The 26705-nt window shown below is 43.2% G+C and overlaps 1 protein-coding gene across 4 annotated transcripts in view; it reads left to right on the top strand.

The window, feature by feature from the left end:
* The window catches only part of LOC143930665 (alpha-2-macroglobulin-like protein 1), a 311800-nt gene that overhangs the window by 86761 nt on the left and 198334 nt on the right, over positions 1 to 26705 (top strand). For all 4 annotated transcript variants that reach the window (XM_077455168.1, XM_077455166.1, XM_077455167.1 and 1 more), the window contains 3 exons: positions 9468 to 9582; positions 11121 to 11227; positions 15445 to 15609. In XM_077455168.1, the coding sequence (XP_077311294.1) occupies positions 9468 to 9582; positions 11121 to 11227; positions 15445 to 15609 (387 nt within the window). The remainder of the gene's footprint in view (positions 1 to 9467; positions 9583 to 11120; positions 11228 to 15444; positions 15610 to 26705) is intronic.

Genomic DNA, 26705 nt, shown 5'->3' on the forward strand with positions numbered 1-26705 from the left:
AAAGAACAAGGCAGACCTCTCCTTGCTCATCAACAGCTGGGATCTCCAACCCCACTATACCTTCAGTCCTCTCAGAAACCTGCACTGAGAGGAGTGAAGGTGTAGAATTAGGTGTGCCAAGTACTTGCGGGCAATCTGCTATCGCTACACCAACATCTGAATGTAGCAGGCAAATTGCCCTACCCCAGTTGCTAAACCATCAAAAGAAATTCGGTCTTGGTCATCCACATGATCAGCGGCTGAATGCTAGCTTGGCTAATATGCTAGCACTCCAACTGCTGACTTTTCAGCTGGTAGACTCTGCCCCCTTTCGTGAATTTGTGGAACGTGCGGTAACTCAGTGGCAGGTTCCCAAACACCATTTATTTTCATGGAAGGCCATTCTGGCTCTCTCCCGTCATGTGGAAGGTAGAGCTGCATGATTCTGGGAAAAATGAGAATCATGATTCTTTTGCTTAGAATGAAGATCACGATTCTCTCACGATTCTCAAAAAAGTTTTATTTGAAAAATGTACAATCTCTGAGAACATTAGGTTATCAGAGCTTTGTTAGTTTAACCTCCCTAGTGGTAATCCCGAGTCTGGCTTGGGCTGGGATTTCAGCACCATAAGCGGAAACCCTGAGCCAGACTCGGGATCGCATCGCTAGACACAGGGAGGACACAGGGAGAAGTTACTTACCTTGTCCCCTGGATCCAGCGATGTCCTCCGTGCTTTGTGATCGAGCTGTCCTCCGCTCGATTCACACAGTGCCCGACTGCCGCCGAGCTCCGTTCCCTGCGACGTTACGATGCACGGGAGTGGAGATCGACGCCAAATTCAAAAAGGTAAAAATGCACAAAACACACACAGTACTATAATCTTAAAGATTACAGTACTCTATAAAAACATTACACACACCCTTTGTCCCTAGTGGTCTGTGCAGTGCCCTGCATGCACTTATATTATAAATATAGTTTTTTCTGCCTGGAATTTGGAAATTGTCCATAGCAACCAAAAAGTGTCCCTTTATGTCAAAAGTGATTTTAGACCAACTAGAAAACAGCGATAATAAATTATAATCACTTGCAGAATTGAGCGATAGCGATTTGTGGGGAAATTCGTCATTAAACACTAAATCTAATGACAGCGACAATTCTGCAAATGAGCAAATTTCAGTGTTTTTGGATTTGATTACATTATTGAATAATTTTTATTATTATTTATTGTATTATAAACTTTATCATACCCGGGATGTCTGCTAGACTCTGGTTTGAACAGATTTAAGAGAGCTATTCCTAAGAATTACAGGACTACAATATAAAACGCCAAATTTCCATGCAAAATAATTGTACCACTTTTAGCACCTAAAACCAGAACTAATCATACCGCCAGGGAGGTTAATGTTGTCCATTGATGTTTTCAGATATAGTAATGAATATGCCTCAGTACAGAATAGATCTGCACATTTTATCCAAACAGTTATTTTTTTTGGCAGCGCCGTGGCATGGTTACACTCAGGGGCGGGCTGGGCCGGGGGGCAGGGTGGAAATCTCCCCCCAGGCCGTCTAACTTTTAATCAAAACAGGCTGACATATTTTTTTATTTTTATTTTTTGAGGAAGTCGGCCGCTGATTGGCTGTGTTGCTGCTGCGCTGCATTCTGGGAGTTGTAGTCTGGTGGGTAGAGACTGGAGGGAACTGAGCAGCGAAGCAGGTAACTTCTATTCCCGGCAGGGAGACCCATCACTTCACAGGGGGGCCGGTCAGCCAACTTCAAGCTATCATTCTCCTGCTGCTGTGTTAACTCTCCTACTGGCTGCTCTCCTATAACCTCTCTCTCCTTTCAGGACACATCACGTTTGTTTCTGTTCAGATTCTTTCATTTATTCCAGGCTGATTTCACTCATGCTTCATCCCCCTCCCCCTCCCTCTGTGTACTCATCTCTCCTGGTTGGTACAATCTTGCTGTAGGTAAGTCACACTCTCCTTGCACCAATTCACTTATCTTTTTCCCATTCATTTTATCTTCTCTCCTGTTTTGTAATTCTGCTCTCCTCATATAAATCACTGTAGCCTCTCAGCTCTGGGCATTCCACACATGTACTTGGGCTGACACCCTTTCCATCCCAGTTTACTTTTGCCTAATACAATAGTTCTGTCAGAATCATGCCTCAGTCTAACACATGCAGCCCCTCACTCTCCATTAACTTATACTACAGAATTTGGTCTTTTTCACACTAGTGCAGTGACTGGCATTTTTCCACACTGAAAAAAATACCAGTCACTGCTAGAGCACATAGAATACAGCTGTTCTCTATGTGCCCCATTTACACTGCAGTACCGTCCAGAGGTGCGGTGCAGTAAGCTGCAATAATATACAGTAATTCTACATTTTATCGCAGTGCACTGGATGGCACTGACATAGTTATCAATCAGTCCTTCTCAAACTGACAGAAATGCAGCAGCATTTTTTTTTTCCTTCCAGTGACCCCACAGCATGTCACAAACATTATGGCACTATTACCCCATTCCCTCTTCCACCTGGGGGGGGGGGGGGGGGGGGGCGCAGTTTGCTATCTTTGCCTGGGCACTGGATGACCTTGTCCCCGCATTACACAGAGGGATCACCTGCAGAAAAGACTCGGGAATGGTACAGTACATGACGTCCTGCTGGGAGCTGGCCATTCCCTGTGGGTCCTGCTGGAACTAATCATGGCCTGTTGGCAGTGGCGGCTGGTGCTAAAATATTTTGGGGGGGGGGGGCAAACTGAAAAAAATGTGAAAAAAAAAAATTATTCGCAGCCACTGTGCCAATCAAATGCTGCCAGTGTGACAGTGTGCCACCCGCTTGCCTTCTGCCCTGCACTTGCCCTGTCTTGTGGGGCAGCAGGTGACAACGAGTGGGTCCTTCATGCGTCTCCTGCACTTCTTTTCCTCCCATCCTCTCCTCCCATCAGGCGTCCAATAGCGGCGCCTGTTGTTTCAGCCAATCAGGTGACAGGTAACATGACCTGAGCAACCTGATTGGCTGTGAGCCAGGTCAGTGTTAGGAAAGCAATGTCTTCGGTTCTCTAACACACCAATAAGTAATCGGCGAACGCACAGCAGTGTGCCCGCTGTTTTCCCTATTGGAAGCCTATTAGAGCCCATGGCTCTAATCAGGAAGCCTATTTGAGCCTATGGCTCTAATCAGGCATTTCCAAAGAAACTCCACCGCTGTAATTCATATGCATGGCGCCCAACAAAGGACCAGGCACATGAATAGGGGGCGGCAGCAGCAACCATATATAGATTCATGCAATCTATCTATGTGAGAGAGCGAGTGACGGGGGCAGCGCTCATGCGCCTTTATGGACGCACCACCGCTGCCTGTTGGTCCTACTGGGAGCTGGCTATGGCCAGTGCCCAGCAGGACCCACAGGCTGGGAGCTGGCCATGCACCTGTAGGTCCTGCTGGGAGCTTATCATGGCCTGTAGGGCTCTGCTGGCCACTAGCCATGGGTAACCTTGTAATACAAGGTGGGCATAGATAGTGAACTTATTTGGGGTTAAAGTGGGCCACGTGACTGGACTTGCCCCCCAGGCCTAAGGCTGTCAGCCCTCCCCTGGTTACACTGGCCGCTGATTTATGCAAGACCAGACGTCAATCTGTTTTTGATAAACACTTCCACTTTCCTAAATGTCTGTCGGAGGGTTTATATTTAATCTGTGTGTGTAAATATGTCCTGATGACTTGATAATGGCGTTGCAAACCCTCTGGAGCCTTGTCCTATCTAGGTTACCTTCACGGGAATACTTACTCTGTGACCGTGCCTGTCTTTTATTACTGCTACTGTGTATAGCAGTGCGGACTCATACTGCTGTTTCCCGGCCACTGTACCCGCCCACGCCCAGGCAGCGGCACGCCGCATTGCACGCTCCAATGACTGACGTCAGTTCCGATGGCTGATGTCATTTCCGATATCCACCATTTGCGTTCCACGCTGGTTACGTGGAACCGGCGGCGCTAACAGAAAATCACGGGTCACCCAGAACTTAGATCGCGTGGGGGGGTGAATCGAGATCGCGATCGTTTCATGCTTAATCGCACACCTCTAGTGGAAAGCAATGTCTTGGCCTCGTTGGACAGGGCGGTCAGTGGTAAGGTGCATATTACCACTGACTCATGGTCCAACAGGCATGGACAAGGACATTACCTTTCTTTAATGGCACACAGGGTAACTCTGTTGGCAACTGGGAAGGATGTAGGACAGGGTGCAGTATTGGAGCTTGTTTAGCCACCATGCCTGCAAAATGCTAGTAGTGTTGATCCTGCCATACCTCTCTCCTCCACCCCCTCTTCTTTCTTCCTCTATGGCCTCTTCCTGTGCAGATTTGTCCTTGGGACCAGCGGTGCTCCGTAGGCGTTCAAGGAGCTACGCAAGCACTCAGGCAAAAAGATGCCATGCAGTGCTTGAGTTGGCCTGCTTAGGGGACAGGAACCACCCCGGGGCAGAGATTGTCAGCTCTGCAGGGGCAAACTCAGAGGTGGTAGATGCCACGCCAGTTTCAGCCAGGAATGGTGGTTTGCGAAAATGGCACCAACCTCCTCTCCGCCCACCGACAGGGACACTTGACCCATGTTCCCTGTTTGGCTCACGTCCTTAATTTGGTGGTGCAGCGGTTCTTGTGCAGGGACCCGGGCTTACAGGATCTCCCGAGGCAGGCCAGGAAAGTCTGTGGGCATTTCCACCGGTCATATAATGCCAGTGCTTGGCTGGCTGACCTTCAAAAGGAATGCAACCTGCCCAAGAACCGCCTCATTTGCGACATGCCCACAAGGTGGATCTCAATGTTGGCAATGCTATAGTGGCTGCACATGCAGCAGAGGGCCATAAATGAGTACCTGTGTGAGTATTGCACCAGGACAGGGACGGGAGCTTGGCTTTTTTCGCCATGTCAGTGGTTACTGATCAAGGATGCATGCACTGTCCTGTCACAATTTGAGGAGGCCACGAGGATGGTGAGCAGTGACAGTGCATGCCTCAGTGATACTGTCCCTCTTATCTTCCTGTTGGAGCACACACATCATGGAATAAAGGGCACTTGAGGCAGAACAGAGGAAGAGGAGGACTGCCTTACCTCTCAAGGACCCCTTTATCCAGGCAGTATTTCTGCGGGCCCGCTGATCACACAGGAAGAGGAGGAGAAGGATGAGGATTGTGTCAGCATGGAGGTGGAGCCTAGCACTCAGCATCTGCACCAGTCTTCAAGGGATCGTTTTTCAGTCCCCAGAAACCCATGGACTTGTACGTGGCTGGGAGGAGGTGGCTGTGAATCATGTCACCCTTAGTGACCCAGAGGACTCTGAATCGAATGCCTCAGCAAGCCTTCGCCACCATCAGTGCCTAAAGCCCAATTTGTCTGCCCCTGTTTAACAGGGGCATGTAATTACAATTGTGCCTACCAAAAGTAACTGTGAAGTGTTAGTGTTGTGGCACCACCATTCTTGCGCCTACCAAGAGTAACTGTGAGGTGTTACAGTGTTGTGGCACCACCACCACCCCCAAAGGCCCAATTTTTCTGCCCCTGTTTAACAGGGACATGTAATTAAAATTATTGATATAATATATTTCACAGCAGGGCCCAAGAGTAACTGTGAGGGCTTACAGTGTTCTGGTACCACCAACGCCTAAGGCCCAATTTTCTGCAGAGTATACAGGGCAGGCCGTATCGTATGTACAGACAGTCCCCTACTTTCAAACACCCAACTTACAAACGACTCCTACTTACGAATGGAAGGAGACAACAGGAAGTGAGAGGAAATCTACCCCATGGAAGGGAAATTCTCTCCTGTAAGTGTTAATATGGGAAAAAGGTGTCTCTGCTGATGCTTTATCACCAATCCTTGTTTCCCTAATAACCCAAATTTTTCAAAATCCAATTGTCATTGGGACAGAAAGTGAAGTCAAATCTTCTGAACAGGGGCACAGACAGCAAAACAAATGTTACAGGGGTGATAACCCTTCCTTATGTTATCCAAAAAGCTTAAAAATAGATGTTTTGGTTGGAGCTACACTTTAGAAAATGTACCTGTTTCAAATTACAAACAGATTATACTTAAGAACAAACCTACAGTCCCTGTCTTGTTTGGACTGCATTTATACTGCTGTTCAGAGTATATAGGGCCTGGGGGCCCCACGCCTTTTCTTTTTTTGATTTGGGTGCAGGGTTCCCCTTAACCACTACAGCCCCGGACCAATAAACACCTTAAGGACCAGAGGTCTTTTTCCAATTTCGCACTGCGCTGCTTTAACTGGTAATTGCGCGGTCATGCAATATTGCACCCAAACGAAATTTGCGTCCTTTTCTTCCCACAAATAGAGCTTTCTTTTGATGGTATTTGATTGCCTCTGCGATTTTTTTTTTTTTGCGATATAAATGGAAAAAGAGCGAAAATTTTGAAAAAAAAAAATACTTTCTTCTTTTTGTTATAAGAAAAATCGAATAAACTAAATTTTAGTCATACATTGAGGGCAAAATTTATTTAGCCACATGTCTTTAGTAAAAAAAATGTCAATAAGCGTATATTTTTTGGTTTGCGCAAAAGTTATAGCGTCTACAAACTAGAGTACATTTTCTGGAATTTACACAGCTTTTAATTTATGACTGCCTATCTCATTTCTTGAGGTGCTAAAATGGCAGGGCAGTACAAACCCCCCCAAATGACCCCATTTTGGAAAGTAGACACCCCAAGGAAATTGCTGATGGGTATGTTGAGCCCATTGAATATTTATTTTTTTTGTCCTAAGGGGTTGAATAATGACAAAAAAAAAAAAATTTTACAAAAAGTTGTCACTAAATGATATATTGCTCACACATGCCATGGTTATATGTGGAATTGCACCCCAAAATATATTCCGCTACTTCTCCCGAGTACGGGGATACCACATGTGTGGGACTTTTTGGGAGCCTAGCCGCGTACGGGACCCCGAAATCCAAGCACCGCCTTCAGGATTTCTAAGGGCATACATTTTTTATTTTACTCCTCACTACCTATCACTACCTATCACAGTTTTGAAGGCCATAAAATTCCAAGATGGCACAAAACCCCCCCAAATGACCCCATTTTGGAAAGTAGACACCCCAAGCTATTTGCTAAGGGCCATGTTGAGACCATTGAATATTTTTTTTTGTCCCAAGGGATTGAATAATGACAAAAAATAAAAAATAAATATTTTTTTACAAAAAGTTGTCACTAAATGATATATTGCTCACACATGCCATGGTTATATGTGGAATTGCACCCCAAAATATATTCCGCTACTTCTCCTGAGTATGGGGATACCACATGTGTGGGACTTTTTGGGAGTCTAGTCGCGCACGGCACCCCGAAAACCAATCACCACCTTCAGGATTTCTAAGGGTGCAAATTTTTGATTTAACTCCTCACTACCTATCACAGTTTTGAAGGCCATAAAATGCCAAAATAGCACAAAACCCCCCAAAATGACCCCATTTTGTAAAGTAGACACCCCAAGCTATTTACTGAGAGGCATGTTGAGTCCATGGAATATTTTATATTTTGCCAAAAGTTGCGGGAATATTACAAACTTTTTTTTTTTTTGCACAAAGTTGTCACTAAATGATATATTGCTCACACATGCTATGGGCAGAAGTCAAATTACACCCCAAAATAAATTCTGCTGCTTCTCCCGAGTACAGGGATACCACATGTGGGGGACTTTTTGGGAGCCTAGCCACGTACGGGACCCCGAAAACCAAGCACTGCCTTCCGGATTTAAATATAAAATGCTACCAAAAAAACTGTCAGCGATCGCAGGGATCAGGCCTGACTCTGCGATCGCTGCAGTTATGTGTTTAGTGGCCGTTTACAGCGATCTGTGACTGGCTGTGTTCAGGGGACACGGCCAGCACAGAACTTCCCCGATGTGCGCTCGCAGGAGCGCGCATTGTGGAAGTAAACAGTAGGACGTCCAGGGACGGCCTCCTGGCAATTGCCGTCCGCTCTGCAGCCGTCTTTTGGCTATAGAGCGGACACCTAGTGTTAAAAGGAATATTTCACTTTTATTTTTTCACTTTAACCAGTTCCCGACCGATGCACGACGATGTATGACGGCAGAATGGCACGGGCAAGCATATTGGCGTACAGGTACGTCTATTTCTATATGCCGCCCTGCCATCCCATGCGCGCCGCCGCCAGCGTACTCACGTGCCGTCCGGTCGCTGGTTCCCCAGACATATCCACGATCGTCTCACGGGGAGGCTGAACGGGGAGATGCCATTGTAAACAGCATCTCCCCATTCTGCCTAGCAACAAGTGACGCTGATCTCTGCTCCATGTGATTGGAGCAGAGATCAGTGTTCAGTAACACAAAGCCCAGCCCCCCACAGTTAGTAACACGCCACTAGGAACACTTAACCCCTACACTGTCACCCCCTGGTTAACCCCTTCACTGCCAGTGTCATTTACACAGGAATCAGTGTATTTGTATAGCAGTGATTGCTGTATAAATGACAGTGGTCCTAAAAATGTGTCAAAAATGTCTGATGTGTCTGCCATAATGTTGCAGTTGCAATAAAAATCGCTGATCATCGCCATTACTAGTAAAAATATAATTTTTTATAAAAATGCCATAAAACTATCCCCTATTTTGTAAACTCTAACTTTTGCGCAAACCAATCAATAATTTTTTTTTTTTTCGGCCTAAACTGAGGGGAAAAAAACGTTTTTTTATATATTTTTGGGGGATATTTATTATAACAAAAAGTAAAAAAATAATGCTTTTTTTTCAAAATTGTCGCTCTATTTTTGTTTGTAGCGCAAACAATAAAAACCGCAGGGGTAATCAAATACCACCAAAAGAAAGCTCTATTTGTGAGAAAAAAAGGATGTCAATTTTGTTTGGGAGCCATGTCGCACGACCGCGCAATTGTCAGTTAAAGCGACGCAGTGCCGAATCGCAAAAAGAGATCTGGTCTTAAGCCAGCAAAATGATCCGGTCTGAAAGTGGTTAAGCATTATTAAAATCACTGCTCCGAAAAACAAACATTTTTAAAACTTATTTTATGCATTGATACAGGTCCCCAAACACTTTTTAGGACAATAACTTGCATATTAGCCTTTAAAATTCACACTTTTGTTTTGGGCAATTAGGGCAGTTTTTCCCCTGTGATTTTACAACCATGCATGTTTATGGAAAACTTTTGTGACAAAGATTCTTAGACATTCAGATCTTCAAACTGTCCACTTTGGATAGCCCAAAACTGTCATTATGTGTTATGATCTAAACCCCTGTTGAGGTTGATGAAGGAAAATGTCAACTGCACTTGTGCTGCTTCTGCACACTGAGCAAGTTGATCTCGCTGCTACTGAGCAGAGGTAGAGATGTGTCATAGTCCAAGTCTAACAGAACTAAAATGTTTGCATAAAATATGTGATTCTTTTGACACTTCAGTAAATCAACACTTATCTCTTCTCTTTTAGACTGATGACAAAGGATGTGTATCCAGGACATATGACCTACGTCTGTTCAATATCTCTCAGACAAACCATGAGCAGCATTTAAAAGTCAGGGCTTCAATGACAGAGACACTTACAGGTGAGAAGCAAACCTTTATTTATACAATTCTGATGCTTCCAGAGTTCAAAATGAAAAGAAGAGATGTTCCATTACTTTAATAGTTGCATATATTAATGAGTACACAGATATCACCCCCCCCCCCCCCCCCCCCCAAGGTTCCTATCCCCACCCCCACTATGATAATCACATAAAGCCAACTGATCTACAATATGGCTTTGTGATGGAAGATGAAACAAACGATGCAACTCCAATTTTCTGGGGAGAGAAATTCCTGTTGTGTCCCAAATACTTTTACCTTGCTAGCTGATGCTCACATTTATCAAAGTCCACCCAAAAATGTTATTATTTATTTTAGATTTCCATTTTACTGCCTAAAAATCACTGTTGCTTTTTTTGTATACATTTATTCCCATGTTGCCTGAAACTGGACTTGTATATTACTGTATGATGTTGTCTTTTTGATTTGGTATACATGTAATGGGTTGTAGAAAACAGGCCCTCACACTACAGAGGTTTGGGCAAATCTCAGTGAGATTATCCAGAGAGTGTAATCTTTGTGGTTCGTTTTGGATGACAACAGCTTCCTAAACTGTCTATGGGAATAAGCAAAATGAAGCCTCTTAGTTTTTTTTTTTTTGAGTTGGGGTGGGTTAAATCCCCATTGGGTTATTTTTGATCTTTATGTTCAATTCAAGAGATCTCCTATCCTGGAAATGCAACAAGAAGAGAAAGTAGTAGTATGAAGATATGAACTTTTGAACTGTACAGCTAGGATTTTTTGGCCCTTTCATTGTGAACAGTCACATAATCCTGAAAACATTGTTTTCATATCACCAGGGACTATCAAATGTGTATTTTAAAAACACATTACCTTTATAGATGATTGTTATTTTTTACAATGCTCCTTTGTACAAACAATATATTGCTGTTTACAAGCACTGTCTTATGTTTATGGGTAGCCTAAATTTGGTCACTCACAGTACTGGCATAATCCCTTAACCCAATTAATTCTCTAGATCATTGTATGGGTCCTTAGCAAGGCTCCCAAAGACCTTAAACTAGATATTATAGGGATTATTTACTTTCTCCTCGAAGAACAGAGAATCAGATTTTTGTTGCATATGCTTAGAAAAAACTTCTAGAACCATAAAGGGTCAGGGTCAAGTGTGCCAAATTCATAAAATATGGACAAATCACTGTTTGAAGTTTGTCTGGTTATGGTCCACATTGTCCTTGGTATGGTTCAGTGATGTTGGTTTGATGCCAAATGTGGTCCATCATAGGCAATAGTGAAAGCAATCTTTGAGGCCCAGTAGGGGATTAGTGAGAACATTTTCGGTACATATGCTTGGACAGATCCTTGTTGTTCATACATAAGAGGTCTGCAGGTTACAATTGAGTCTAAGTAATTGGTAATTTGACCTGGTGATATTTATAAGCACATGAACGTCTAATGCTTCTGTAGACTTTTTTTTTGCCTTAATTTGTATGTCCAGCTAAATCCTTTTTTAGTTTATTTACTTGTGACAATCCTCATATCTTGTTTTTTCCTACAGGGAACACAGAACATTTAGTAGCGATTTCCAGACTGGGCACTTTTGAGTATTTGAATTTTTTTGAGGTTATTGAATTTTACCAGCAAGGAGTTCCTTTAACAGTCAAGGTAAGGTGGTTTAAATGCCTAGACAAGATGTTCCCAATTTGTTTTGTACCAGTGTATTTCCAGAAGAGTATTTGTAAAGTAAGGGTGACTTTTTACACCACACAATCACTAAGTAAAGTTAAAAGCAAAAAAGTACCTTGCTAGAAATAATATGAGATGTGGTCCTCCACACTACTAAGTAATTAACAAATAAATGAAAACTACCACATGTGATAAATAAAACCCGCGGCTAAATCTAGGATGTTCACAATAACAAACAGCAATAAATTGTATATAAAGTGATCAGATGTGCAATTTCTCAACATAAAAAGCAGGTGTGTGTATAATATATATATATATATATATATATATATATATATATATATATATATATATATATATTCAATAATTCAATATTTAAAAGTGACAAACTCATAAAAATAAAAAGTCCAAAACGTTCATCCAAAATTGAGTGAATAAATAAATAGTCCTTCAAAACTAAATCCACCAAAAATAAGTGATGGTGAAACTTCACACAACTGCTCAGTCACAATCACTTATTTTTGGTGGATTCAGTTTTGAAGGGCTATTTATTTATTCACTCAATTTTAGATGAAAGTTTTGGACTTTTTACTTTAATCACTTTGCACTTTACCAGTGGTGACATTTATGAGTTTGTTACTTTTCAATATTGATATGGTTTATATACACATATGCAGTGTGTGTGTGTGTATATATGTATGTGTATATTATTATACTCCTTTTTATGTTGAGAAATTGCGCTGATCACTTTATATACATTTAAAGAAGTACTTTGTTTCTCCTCTCAGCTGGCGAAAGTATCTTGGGAAGTTCAGTTAATTGCTCTGTTGTGCACAAACAGTGAATTCAGTTAGTAGTAGTAGTTAGTGGAGTAGTGTGACTGTGAAGTGTTTGTGCAAAACTGGTTTTCCCAGGAGCTGGTGGTAGTAGAAGGGCCCTTAATGACCTTCCTGGTGGTGAGAGAAGACACCCCCTTGCATTATGCGTCAGGTGTCCCAGGCTCCCATGTGACATGGGCCCTGGTTGTTTGGTCAGGTTCCCAAAGCCTTAGGCCCCATTCACACCTGAGCATTTTGTAGCTTGAAGCCTGAAGCTACAAAATGCTGGAGGGGAAAAAAATCTATTATTCTCAATGGAGATGGTTCACATCTCCACTCCATGTCGCCTGAAGCCAAATGCCTGAAGCTCAAACAAGTTCTTGACTCTTTTGTAGCTCAAATCGGGCAGATTTGGGTGTTTTTCTTCTTTTTACATTGGTGACCTTTTGCCCTGCACAAAATCACAGCAAAACGCTGCAAAAAAGCTGCAAAATCACAGTAAAATCACATGATTTTCTGCCTGAAAACGCTACGCTGTGAATGGGGCCTTAAAGCGGTTGTATACCGCTGGAAGTTTTTTTTTTCTTCCTGCAAGGTAAAGTCATAATGTGCTAGTATGCATGGCCGTTGCTTCAGAGCGCATGCACCAGTGATGTCACTGGCTGCATGTAATGTAAATATCTTCTAAACTGTACACATTTAGGAGATATTTACACTACCTATAGGTAAGCCTTATTATAGGCTTACCTATAGGTAAATGTCAGCAGAGGAAGTTTACTTCCTCTTTAACCTGAGCCACGAGTAAGACTTTTTTTTTTTTCCAAAGAAAGTTTATTGAGAGTCACAAAATACAATCAAGGTACGTACGTGTAGTACAGTATAACAATAACAAGGAGAACATCATAAGAAAAATAAAAATAAAACATATAACTCAAGTTACATCAATTGAGGAATAAAAAATTATCAAGGGAATTGTGTACATACTGAGAAGGAAAAGTAAGTATAGATAATCCAATATTTGGAACAATTAAAGTACACATAGATATCTGAACAAGGGTCAGATAATAGTAGTGGGTCCTAACGGATCTCCTGTGCTGCCATCCACCCCAAATGGGATCACACTGTGGATGGTTGAGAAATGAAAACTTCTTGGTTCGATATGGGAGGAGATCCGATAGGGGCCAATAATGAAATCACATTACATACAGTGGTGTGAAAAAGTGTTTGCCCCCTTCCTTATTTCCTGTTCCTTTGCATGTTTGTCACACTTAAGTGTTTCGGAACATCAAACCAATTTAAACAATAGTCAAGGACAACACAAGTAAACACAAAATGCAATTTGTAAATGAAGGTGTTTATTATTAAAGGTGAAAAAAAATCCAAACCATCATGGCCCTGTGTGAAAAAGTGATTGCCCCCTAAACCTAATAACTGGTTGGGCCACCCTTAGCAGCAACAACTGCAACCAAGCGTTTGCGATAACGTGCAATGAGGCTTTTACAGCGTCCTGGAGGAATTTTGGCCCACTCATCTTTGCAGAATTGTCCTAATTCAGTTACATTAGAGGGTTTTCGAGCATGAACGGCCTTTTTAAGGTCATACCACAACATCTCAATAGGATTCAGGTCAGGACTTTGGCTAGGCCACTCCAAAGTCTTCATTTTGTTTTTCTTCAGCCATTCGGTGGTGGACTTGCTGATGTGTTTAGGATCATTGTCCTGCTGCAGAACCCAAGTTCGTTTCAGCTTGAGTACACGAACAGATGGTCGGACATTCTCCTTCAGGATCTCTTGGTAGACAGCAGAATTCATAGTTCCTTTTATCACGGCAAGTCTTCCAGGTCCTGAAGCAGCAAAACAGCCCCAGACCATCACACTACCACCACCATATTTTACTGTTGGTATAATGTTCTTTTTATGAAATGCAGTGTTCCTTCTACGCCAGATATACTTGGACACACACCTTCCAAAGAGTTCCACTTTTGTCTCATCGGTCCACAGAATGTTGTCCCAAAAGTCTTGGGGATCATCAAGATGTGTTGTGGAGAAATTGAGACGAGCTTTGATGTTCTTTTTGCTCAGCAGTGGTTTTCTCCTTGGAACTCTGCCATGCAGGCCATTTTTGCCCAGTCTTTTCCTGATGGTGGAGGCATGAACGCTGACCTTAACTGAGGCAAGTGAGGCCTGCAGTTCCTTGGACGTTGTTGTGGGGTCTTTTGTGACCTCTTGGATGAGTCGTCGCTGCGCTCTTGGGGTAATTTTGGGCGGCCGGCCACTCCTGGGAAGGTTCACCACTGTTCCATGTCTTCGCCATTTGTGGATAATGGCTCTCACTGTGGTTCGCTGGATTCCCAAAGCTTTGGAAATGGCTTTATAACCCTTTCCAGACTGATAGATCTCAATTACTTTCTTTCTCAATTGTTCCTGAATTTCTTTGGGTCTCGGCCTGATGTGTAGCTTTTAAGGATCTTCTGGTGGACCTTACTGTGTCAAGCAGCTCCTATTTAAGTGATGCCTTGATTGTGAACAGGTGTGGCAATAATCAGGCCTGGGTGTGGCTAGAGAAATTGAACTCAGGTGCGGACAACCACAGTTATAGTATGTTTTAACAAGGGGGCAATCACTTTTTCACACAGGGCCATGATGGTTTGGATTTTTTTTCACCTTTAATAATAAACACCTTCATTTACAAATTGCATTTTGTGTTTACTTCTGTTGTCCTTGACTATTGTTTAAATTGGTTTGATGTTCCGAAACACTTAAGTGTGACAAACATGCAAAGGAACAGGAAATGAGGAAGGGGCAAACACTTTTTCACACCACTGTATGTTATAAGTAAAACATTTATACGTATGTAGAATAGAAGTAAGGGGGAGGGGGGGTCGGCACTAGAATTCCCATAGGTGTAGCGGGGGAGGGGGGGGTGAGGCCTCATAAAAGGGGTTGGAGGGGGATTGTAATTTGTAAGGTAAAGTATGGCGAAATGCATAGGAAAGATTGTAGTCGGCTATGATCGCCCCGGGGAGGAAGTGGAATAGGGGTGCAGAGGCGGGATTCTCGAATAACAGTCCAGGAAAGATAGTGTAGACGGTGTCTAGACCATTAATAAATTATGTTAAGTATGAGTGACGGCGGTGCTAAGGGATTTAGAGGCGCGGAAATGTATCCAGCACGCCCATTTATGAGAAAATTGTTCATGTCTGTCATACGCTTGGTGAATTAATGTAAGACATAGGTTTATGCAGTTCAGAGATTTATTTTGGCTGTGGATTTTAATTCCTCTTAATTAATAATAATAAACTTCACAGGAGCTTTTATCTTCTGATTTATTTTGGTTGATCAGAATGGGATAAAGTTACATCTTCACATTTTTCCATAGCTAATGCTCAGAGACAGAACAGAATCCCCCAAAGTGAATGAAACAGTCTATTTGGTAGTGGGCTTTGAAGAGGAAGACCTGAACTTGACAGCAGTAACAGATGACTGGGGTATAGCAACCTTCAACCTGGACACCTCTTCATGGGAGGACATGGTATCTATTATGGTAAGATGAACAGACATTTCAGCTCTAATGCAATCCGTAAAATTTACTAAACAAGTAGAATGTTTACCCATTCAGTGTTCACTTTAGTTGTCTAGTCATGTTCAAAGGGAAAGTCCTATTTTTTTTTTCTTCCACTGCTCGTGACTAGGCATTTAAAGTAAACAGACTTTCCCTTTGATCAAAGAAGAAATTCTATTTCTTCAGTTTATATAAGTATTATTGCAGTGCCACAATTAATTACCTTGCATCAGTTAATGACCTGCCATCTTAAATAAAATAATTATGTACAAATATCTAAAAATGTCATGTGCTCTGATACCAAACAAGTGAAAAATATGAATAAATGCGATCAACTCCAAATTCAAAAAATACTTCACAAATCATAAAATATATCACATGTGATCTTAATCAAATATAATGCTTCATATCTAATAATCAATGCAGATATACAACAAATGAACCACTAATTATTGAAACATGATCTATATTAAACTTCAGACTTTGTGTATAAACTTCTTGTGTATAGGCTTTCAGTGTAGTTCTCGTCATCCTATTGTGGTGGTGCACTCAACGGATCATATATCTGTAGCACCCTCTACCCAGGGCCGTCTTTAATATTGATTGGACCCTGGGCAAAAAACTTTTCTTGGGGACCCCCCATGCTGTTTCACTCTCCACCTGCTTTGAGACATGCAATAAGCAGCTAGACTCAAAATCAGTTTACTGAATCAGATCAGGCAGCTATTGCGATTGCTTGCCAGAGGTTACAGTGTATTAACAGTTTGCGAGTAGGCAGGTACATTTCAAAAATACAATATTAAATTAACCGCTCACTGACTGGTTGCTAGAGGTTACAGGACACATTACAGTTCACTGGTTAGTTGCTAGAGGTTACAGCACATGATTTCTGCTTGTTGATTGGTTGCTAGAGATTACTGTGGATATGACCTCAAGGGGGCATGATATACATATGGATGCCACCGACCGCTGCTATTTACATATGAATGCCACCGCTATTTATATGTAAACACAGGGCCTGCAGATGAGTCATCTGTACACAACAATAGGGCAGAGCTGGGCAGCATTAGTAGCAGCACTTCACACTGAGATATTGGGACACAGCACAGGACTAAAACCTCAAGCGTCGAGGGAATTTAAACCAGGATAGTTGGGAAGTATGAGGCAGCTGCTTTGGGCCCCACAACAATGACTGGGCCCAGGGAAGCTGCCCCTTTTGCCCTGCCTTAAAAACTGCCCTGCCTCTACCATATGGTAGGTGCTAGAATATGATTTTTCTGGGTTTAAGATATCGGTGTAGGAAAATTTAGACAGGCCTGTGCTTTAGTTTAGGCCTGTATGTTTTGATTTAAAATTGGCAGTGTTTAGTGGTGGGTGTGACCACCTGTGCTTTGACTCAGAGACCCCTCCCCTGCTTTCAGGAAGATTGTTCTGGAACAGAGGTTGGACCTGAGGTTTGAGTGGCAGGTAGCTCACGTGAGGAGCTCTGACCAATTACCATTCAGTATTGGTAGGGAGCAGGCCTCCCATATAAGCTGGGGTCACATGCTACTGGGGAGTTCTGATGGTGCAGGAGAATGGAGTTATAGGTAGCTGCCTCAGGGCGTCCCCATGTGGGGGGTGCGCTGAGCGCGGAGGATGGAAGGAGGAGTAAAGATCTTCACCATTGAGTTGGTGTCAAGCTGCCATGACCGAGGAACACAGGACTTGCACTTTGTAGAAGATTGGTGGAGGAGAAGCAACAGTAGGACTGAGGAGAGTAGAACAAAGTTCTGTGACTGGAGAAAACAGAACTTGCCCTTTGGAGAAGGTCATTGTGAAAGAAGCAAAATTTGAATTGTTGAGATTAGTGCAGAATGCTGTGGCCAGGGAACGTAGCGTTTGCAGTTATGGACCAGCTGGGAACAGTAGTCCGCTAGGACGTCGGGGAGAGGTACCGAGCATCTCTGGCCTGGTAAAGCACTCTGATAATACATTCCAAGAGACTGTGTAGCTACCAAATTCACTAAGCCGCCAGGGAGAGGTATTGCATGGCCCTGGCGTACTGATTTTCTGAAGCAACACCATTCAAGTACAGCCAGCAAACTGGGGTTATTCAGCGTGATCCCTTTTTGTCTTACTGGAAGTGATGATACAGGAGTCTAATGCCCCGTACACACGATCGGAAATTCCGCCAGCAAAAGTCCGATGTGAGGTTTTGGTCAGAAATTGTGACCGTGTGTATGCTCCATAGGACTTCTGCTGGCGGAATTCCCGCCAACAAAAGATTGAGAGCAGGTTCTCTATTTTCCCATCAGAAAAAGTTCCTATCGGAAATTCTATTAGTCTGTATGCATGCTCAGAATGAAGTACGAGACAGAAGCGATTGGTCTGTAAAACTAGCGTTCGTAATGGAGATAGCACATTCGCCACGCTGTAAATTTTGAGATCTTTTAATGCAGCGTGTTCTTTATAATGCTAGAAGAATGAAGTTGTTTTGCTGCTGAAATTCACACAGAGTTCTGACAAACATATTTCTTTATTATTTCTTGTGATCTCCTTAATAATATTTTTTGTTTTTAAAGCCACATCTCCATAATAATGTTTAGAATTATATGTTATAGTGCTTTTTTTACTTTGGTTAACTCAAGATCTCTCTTTTTTATTTTTTTATTATTATTTTAAAATTATTTTCTAGTGATCTCCATTTTTTTTTTTTTTTTGTGTCAAGTTACCACAACAACATTAATATGTTGTATTGTTTAACCTCAAGGAGGTTGTTGGTGTCCCTTGTTAATTTAATATTGTATTTTTGAAATGTACCTGCCTACTCGCAAACTGTTTTTTTTAAATAAAAACACATAGGCAAGTATTCCTCAATCTAGAAGCAGTATAGGCCACTGATGCCCCAAGTTAAAATGTTACCTTCCTTCTCACAATTGGCACTTCCTCCACTCATCAATCGTATGTCTGACGCATTGTGTCAACATTGTAAGAAAAGAAGAGGGATCAAGACAACGGAGAAGAACGGGCCACCGCTAGCAAAAGAGCGGCAAAAGAGCAGAAGATAGCAGAGGAGCCTGGCAGAAGAAGCAGAAACCTGGAGAAGAGGCCGGAGAGCAGGAGAAGAACCGGACAAGGGGAGAAGAGGCCGGAGAGAGCGGAGAAATCGGAAGAAGACCCCCGAAGCTGCCTAATAAATTACTTTAAAAACCTGTCTAGTGTGTTTTTTTTATTTTTATTATTGAGACTTTTTCCCCCAGGTGAATGGGTAGGGGTACAATGTACCCCATACTCATTCACATAGGGTGGGAGGCCGGGATCCGGGGCCCCCCCTCATTAAAGGGGGCTCCCGGATTTCGATAAGCCCTCCACCCGCAGACCCCGACAACCAACGGCCAGGGTTGCGGGAAGAGGGCCTTGTCCTCATCAACATGGGGACAAGGTGCTTTTGGGTCAGGGCCGCAGGGTGCCCCCCTTCCCCAAAGCACCCCCCCCCGTGTTGAGGGCATGCAGCCTGGTATGGTTCAGGGGGAGGGGGACACTTGCTCATCCCCACCCCCGTTCCTGACCGGCCGGGCTGCGTGCTCAGTTAAGGGTCTGGTTTTTATTTTGGGGGGACCCCCATGCTGTTTTTCCCCTTACAATCCATACCAGACCTAAGGGCCTGGTATGCTCTTTGAGGGGAATTCCCTCTAGTGCGCTCACTGCTGCGAGGAAAATGTGTTTTTCCTATTGCAACCAACGCGAGATGTACAGTACCCTGTCACAGAGAACACATCCTCGCAGACAGGTACTGTAGATGCAAACTGACTACATGTACTGAAGAGCAGATATGAACCCACAAGCACAAAATGAAGAGCAGTAACGATCGGAAAAGTACAAGTCTGAAAAGCGCGAATTGTCTGCCGCCAAACATCTATTAACATGAGGTTAGCAGAAGGAGCCCAAAATGGCTATTGAACTTCCTCTTTATAGTCCCATTGTACATGTTGTACGTCACCACATTCTTGACACCGTGATTTTTCTGATGAAAACTCTGATCGTGTGTAAGCAGCATAACCGTTTTACAGTAGAGGATTTGTACAAGAGGAGCAATAGTCTGCAGTGGAGACATGCAGGAGAAGTCTGTGAATGTTAGAAGTGCATCATTTTCAGGGCTAATCAATGTTCTACAATTCAATAAGTGCTATGGGCATCCCATATCTTCCTTTACTCAAACCAAGTTGTATCCTGCAATAAACATGACAAAACTACGCAAATGACTGCTCATTGTCTCAGAGGTGACAGATGGGGATTTGGCAGCAGGGCAATTTGGCGGATGTTAGTAACTAGTGGTAACCAACCCCTACATATCTGATATACAGAGATATAATGCACTCAACAAGATCCACTTTCCCTTGCTGGTAGGTGGCTTTCATGTGTAACCATAATGTTTTTTTTTTTTTCTTTTCAAATTAAAAAACCTGATTTCCCCTGGACTCTTCTTCTCTTTAGACCTATTGGTCCCCCTGCTTCCTCTTTCCTCACTCGTGTATCCTTTGTGTGCTACCCCTAAAAAAACTCTTACATCACATTGTTTGCTGCCAGTTCAATTGGGAAGAACATTCCATTGCGTTCAATCTCTTAGGGCAGAAGTTTACATGCTTATATCTGTGCCTTTTTTCTTGAGTCACATATTGTCCCGCGGTTGGTATCCCTTTATTCTTAAATAGTAAACCACACTTAGTGTAAACTAAACAATTAGAAATTAACATGTGAAGGTAACAGCAGCAATCATTGATATCTGAATACCCAACATCCAAACTAAACATAAACATGGTTTTGCGCTGTTTTAAATTTAAATACAATTAAAGTGTTTGTAAACCTTTGATTTAAAAAAATAAAAATAACAAATATACCTATATTTACCTACTCATTTTGCACAGAGCAGCCCTGATTCTCTTCTTCTGGAGACCCCCGCCGACACTCCAGGCCCCTCCTCTTCATCGGATGCCCCCACGGAAAGTCGTTTTCCATGGGGGCACCCGTGTAGGCTCACATCCGAGTCCCGCTGCTGTGTCAACTGACACAGACATCGGGACTCGGCACTGCCCCCTGTGTCACAGGATTTGATTGACAGCAGTGGGAGCATTAAGGTGAAAAACACAATTTAAGTGCATTAATGCAACAACCTCCGATGTGAAAATAAAACTATAAAGTAAAAAAGTCCACTGTGAAATGTATCCTTTGTACCACCTTCTGCAATTCAGTATTCTTGACCACCACCTAACCATTTGGCTTACCAGAACATTGGATCCCAAAGCAAGTCTAACAACTTGCTGACCACAACATGTATATTTACGTTGCAGTTTGCAAGTGGTTTACCAGGGTTATGGCTGAAGCTATCGGCTATAACCCCTGTGCTTTTTTTCAGCTGGCGGCTGACTTACTAACCTTACCCGAGAAACAAACCGAGGGTGCGGCCAGCTGGTTACAGAGGCGAACAAAGACCAGATTGTCTTGATCACCTCTATGGCCTTGGAAAATCAACACTTTCGGTCCAGGGTGGAAGTAAACTTTTTTAATTTTTTTAAGCAAAAAATCAAATTATTTTTTTTTTTATATTTTGCTTTTAAAGGTAAAGGAGATATTTGGGGTCTTTTTTTGACCCCATATGTCTCTGTAAGGAGGACCTGTCTCCTTATTTCTATTACAAGGGATGATTACATTCCTTGTAGTAGGAATACAAGCGATTAGAAACAAAAAAAATAAAGGGACTACAAAATTAAATAAATAAGGAAAGAGAAATTTAAAGCAAGAGAATGTTGCACACCAAGGATCTCCATCGCGAGTCCAAAGCTTTATTCAGCGATCACATTGCTATAGCAGATTGCAAAGCTTCGGGGGCCCCTTACACACATTTATGCCTGCTCCCCACCCACCCCACCCTGGGTCTGACCACCAACATTCCCTAGGGCCAGTCTACTGGCCGTCCCACCAAATCCACCCACTGGTCATCCCACCTGGTCCCCATCCATGCCCAGCATCATCCATCCCTCTCCACAATGTATCCCCATCCACGCCCAGCACCATACATCCATCCCTCTCCACAATGTATGCATTGTGGAGAGGGATGGATGGGGATGCATTGTGGAGAGGGATGGAGGGATGGATGGTACTGGGCGGGGATTGGGATACATTGTGGAGAGGGATGGATGGTGCTGGACGACTATAGGGATGCATTGTGGAGAGGGATGGATAGTGCTGGGTGAGGATGGGGATGCATTGTGGAGAGGGATAGATGGATGGATGGTGCTGGGCGAGGATGGGGATGCATTGTGGATAGGGATGGATGGTACTGGGCGGGGAGAGGGATGGATGGATGGTGCTGGGCGAGGATGGGGATGCACTGTGGAGAGGGATGGATGGATGGTGCTGGGCGAGGATGCACTGCGGAGAGGGATGGATGGTGCTGTGCTGTGCTGGGATGGGGATGCATTGTGGAGAGGGATGGATGATGCTGGGTGGGGATGAAGATGATGGAGTTTCATTGTGTAAAATTGATGAGACTGTCTCTGGTTGGGGATGAGAGTTGCATAGTGAATAGAGGCTCTCCACCCAGAGCCATTCTCATAAATTTTCCACAATGCAACTCCATCATGCCACTGATGCCAGCTTGTCAGGCTCAGCCCTCAGGTGTCCCATCCAAGGAGACAGATATTAAATAAATTCTAAATATACAGTCAGCATATTGGGCATAGCAGCACACACTAAACTTTTGTGACTTACCCTTCAGGCTGCTCTCTGGTATTTCTCTGCATGCACCTGATAGGGCTGGGTGCATGCAGATAGATGCTGACGAGCTGACCACACCCCCTACCTCCCGGCCAATCACATTGTAAAGCAACCTAGCAGAAGCCAGCAGGCTCCGCCTCAGCAGGGAAGAAAGAGGAACGAGTGCTGGCTGCGATCACCTGCTGGGGGGGGGGGGGGTAGCGGAGTCTCTGGCTTCAGGTTAAGCTACTCTCCACTCCACTACCAGCATGGGGGTTGCTAGTTAAAGGAGGCTACATAGCGGCTGGGTGCGTGCAGGTGATTGATTTATTTCATGTGCTGCTGTATGGTGAGCGGGCCCTGGTGGATGCTCGGGCCCCTTACTTGAGTCTTGCAACAAAAAATATAAAAAATACCGGCGCACTAGGGACAAGAAAATATAAAAAAATATAATATATCTGTTTGCTGCAACCTAGGATAGAGATATCACTATGTGAATCAATCTAATATATGCGTATGATGAGGGTTGCGCTAACTTTATTTACTATGATAGTGCCTTACTTCCCAGGACAAATTCCATAAAATGTACCAATATCACTACCAACTAAACCACCACTTTTACAAATGATAGAACCAAAAAAAGGAAGAAAAAAGTAGAAGAAAAAAAAATGTATATAAATATGTATGTGGCGGCACCACTGCAGTTTGTGTCTGTAGACCAGACCCCTAACTCCTGCACCGGTGTCACCAAACACAACCTATCTTACTCAGACCACAAACAACTAAAGTGCTCCAACCCCAATAATTATATAAAAAATTATATGAAAAACCTGTGAAAAAAACATCCACAATAAATAATTTCAACAATGTGAAAAATATGTGAAAAAACTGTTTGTTGCTTACTGTATAACACAAACAGTATATACCACAATATGCTTCAATATACCATTAATATTACAAGTGCTTAAAGAGGAAGTAAACCCTGATGGGTTTACTTCCTCTTTCATTCCCTGCAAAGGTAAAGCATAATGTCATCGCTGTCCCCTGTAGTCCGGCGCATCCATCTTCTCGGTGGGGTCTCGCTGCTCCACCGCTGTCATTCGGCGAAGCCGCAATGACGTCACTCCCACGCATGCGTGGCATCTTCGTCGTTGACGATGCAGCGCTCAGTGCGCCTGCGCGCGGCTGTCTATGGCGCATGCGCCGTAGACAGCAGTGCCTGTCTTTCGGCAAATATCTCCTAAACCGTGTAGGTTTAGGAGATATTTCTTGGACCTACAGGTAAGTCTTAATCTAGGCTTACCTGTAGGTCAAAGCGTGTTCTAAGGGTTTACAACCACTTTAAGTATCTCCTGTAGGAAAAAGTGCTACGTGCATAAAATACATAAATCTAAACAGTCTCTTCAGTGTTTAAAATTTTCTTGATAATGCTTTTATCTCCGCCCAAAGTGTCAGCCAAGGACAAAGACCAAGTGCTTCACCACCACCGGAAAGATTGGCCACTCACCAGACCTAGTCTGTGTTATCGCCTTTGGTTCATTTAACCACTTGCTTACTGGGCACTTAAACCCCCCTCCTGCCCAGACCAATTTTCAGCTTTCAGTGCTCTCACACTTTGAATGACAATTACTTTTTATTTTTTTGTCCTTTTCTTCATACCAATAGAGCTTTCTTTTGGTGGTATTTGATCACCTCTCGGTTTTTTATTTTCTGCGCTATAAATGAAAAAAGACCAAAAATTACGAAAAAAAACGAATTTTTCTTCGTTTCTGTGATAAAATTTTGCAAATTAGCAATTTTTCTTCATAAATTTTGGCCACAATTTATACTGCTACACATCTTTGGTAAAAATAACCCAAATTATTGCATATTATGTGATCGGTGTGAAATTTATAGAGTCTACAAGCTATGGTGCAAATCATAAAAAAAGATCACATCTGATGTACTAAGGCCTATCTCATTTCTTGAGACCCTAACAAGCCAGGAAAGCACAAATAACCCCCAAATGACCCCTTTTTGGAAAGTAGACATTCCAATGTATTTAGTAAGAGGCATGGTGAGTTATTTGAAGTTTCATATTTTCCCACAATTCTTTGCAAAATTAAGATTTTATTTATTTTTTATTTATTTTTCACAAAATTGTCATTGTAATAGCTTATTTCTCTCACACGGAATGTGCATACTACAAATAACACCCCAAAATACATCCTTCTACTCCTCCTGAGTATAACAATACCACATGTGTGAGACTTTTACACAGCCTGACCACATACAGAGGCCTAATATTGAAGTAGCACCTTCAGGCATTCTAGGAGCATAAATTACACATTTCATTTCTCAAGCCCCTATTACAGTTTTGAAGGCCCTGGAACACCAGGACTATGGAAATGTCCAGAAAATGACTCCATTTTGGAAAGCTAACACCCCAACGTATAATCTATGAGGCCTAATGAGTCTTTTGAATGGTTCATTTTTTTCCAGAAGTTTTTGGAAAATGTGGAAAAAAATTAAAACGCATTTTTTTTTTTTTTACACAAAGTTGTCCGTTTATAAGATATTTCCAACACATAGCATTTACATAGCAAAAATAAAACCCCAAAATACATTCTACTACTCCTCCTGAGTATGGCAATACCACGTGTGAGACGTTTACACAGCCTGGCCACATACAGAGGCGCAACATGCAAGAACACCGTTGGGTGTTCCAGGGACACATAGCCTGCACATACCAAGAATTACACCCCCAAATACATTATGCTGAGCAAAGGGTAAAGAAAAGATTACCTGTGGTTTTAGAAGCGCAGTTGTCCACAGGAGGATAGCACTGGTCCAGGCAGCAGGCAGGGACTTGGTCAGCAACAGCGAACACAATTTTTCGGGCAGCAGGCAGGGATACTGTCCATATACAGTCCAGGGTCAGTGCAGAGATATTGTCAGCAGTGCCAAAAATATTGGTCCTGGTAGGTCCATGTGGTGTGGTCAGTGCGGCATGACGGCAGTAAGTCCTACAGGCAGCAGACAGAAGTAGAGCCTCGTTCAGGACAGAATGGGGATAGGGGTAGAGGCTTCTCCCACCCAAATCTCTTTGAAGCCTCCGAGTCTCCAGACCCTAATCTAGGAATAAAGAAAACAAAGAAAATAGTTTTCTTCATCCAGAAAAACTATACTGGAGCCCCTCACATATGTGAGACCCCATGTTGAATCCCACTAGTCCAGTTGCAGAATACAAGATCAGTCCAAGAGGCAGGCAAATATCGTGGTCAAACAGTCCAAGGTCAATTCCAGATCAGGCAGAGGTATGTACAGAATCGTTAGGCAGAAGCATGGTCGAATAACAGTCCAGGGTCAGTTCCAGTTCCAGATCAGGCACAGGCATGTACAGAATCGTTAGGCAGAAGCATGGTCGAATTACAGTCCAGGGTCAGTTACAGAGCAGGCAGTGGCATAAGGGGTGTGAAGGTGTATGAAAGCAGGAACTAAGGATTATGTTTACCATACTTCACTAAAGATTTATTGAAGTATAGTAATGGCGAAAACAGTCACCTATGCAGAGGCCTGGTTGGGAAGGACATTGTGCACAATAATAAGATGCGTCACAGATGGGCACTGGCGGGGTACAGATGGGCACTGGCGGGGTACAGATGGTGCACTGATGGCACAAGTGGGCACAGATGGCACTAGAATTAGTACTGGGCACTGTTAAATGCAACAATGTCTCTGTGTGAGGAGACAGATTCGGCAATGAGAGATGATCTCATATGTTTTCATTTGAGATCATCTCCCATTGGAGGCGGCGATCGTGCTGTAAATAGCCGCTGTGATTGGCCGTTTACAGCGATCTGTGATTGGCTGTGTCCAGGGGACACGGCCAACACAGATTTTCCCTGATGCGCGATCCCGGGAGCTCACCGTAGTCCCGGCAATGTAGATCCGTGCTGTAGCCGTCATTTGGCTATAGCGCGGATCTCAGGAGGTTAAGGATAACCATTCCTTCACTGGTCACATCAATGATTTCTTCCCAAGGAAAGTAAAAACTTCTTGTACTAATATAGCTCAAAAAGACATGCAAAGGACCATCCTAGTGTAGCAAATAAATGCTAATTTATTTAAAATAACGTTTAAAATCAATCAGGTGTGCACTCACATGGATCAGTGCCCCAGCCGGCACTAAGCTTGTCCAGCAATGTACGTGGATGTGGGAAACAATTCTACCTCACCCTCCGTTCACAGCCTTCAGTGGTGTCCCATGGATGCACAGACCTCTCTTCCACTTACACTATCAATTAAGACTGGTGTATTATAAAAGAGGGGGAAAAGAGTGTAATGACAGCCACCTGAAGACG

This window comes from Lithobates pipiens, unplaced genomic scaffold (genome assembly GCF_037356315.1).
Source record: "Lithobates pipiens isolate NorthernLeopardFrog02 unplaced genomic scaffold, aLitPip1_a1.2 Scaffold_25, whole genome shotgun sequence".
Lineage (NCBI taxonomy): Eukaryota > Metazoa > Chordata > Amphibia > Anura > Ranidae > Lithobates > Lithobates pipiens.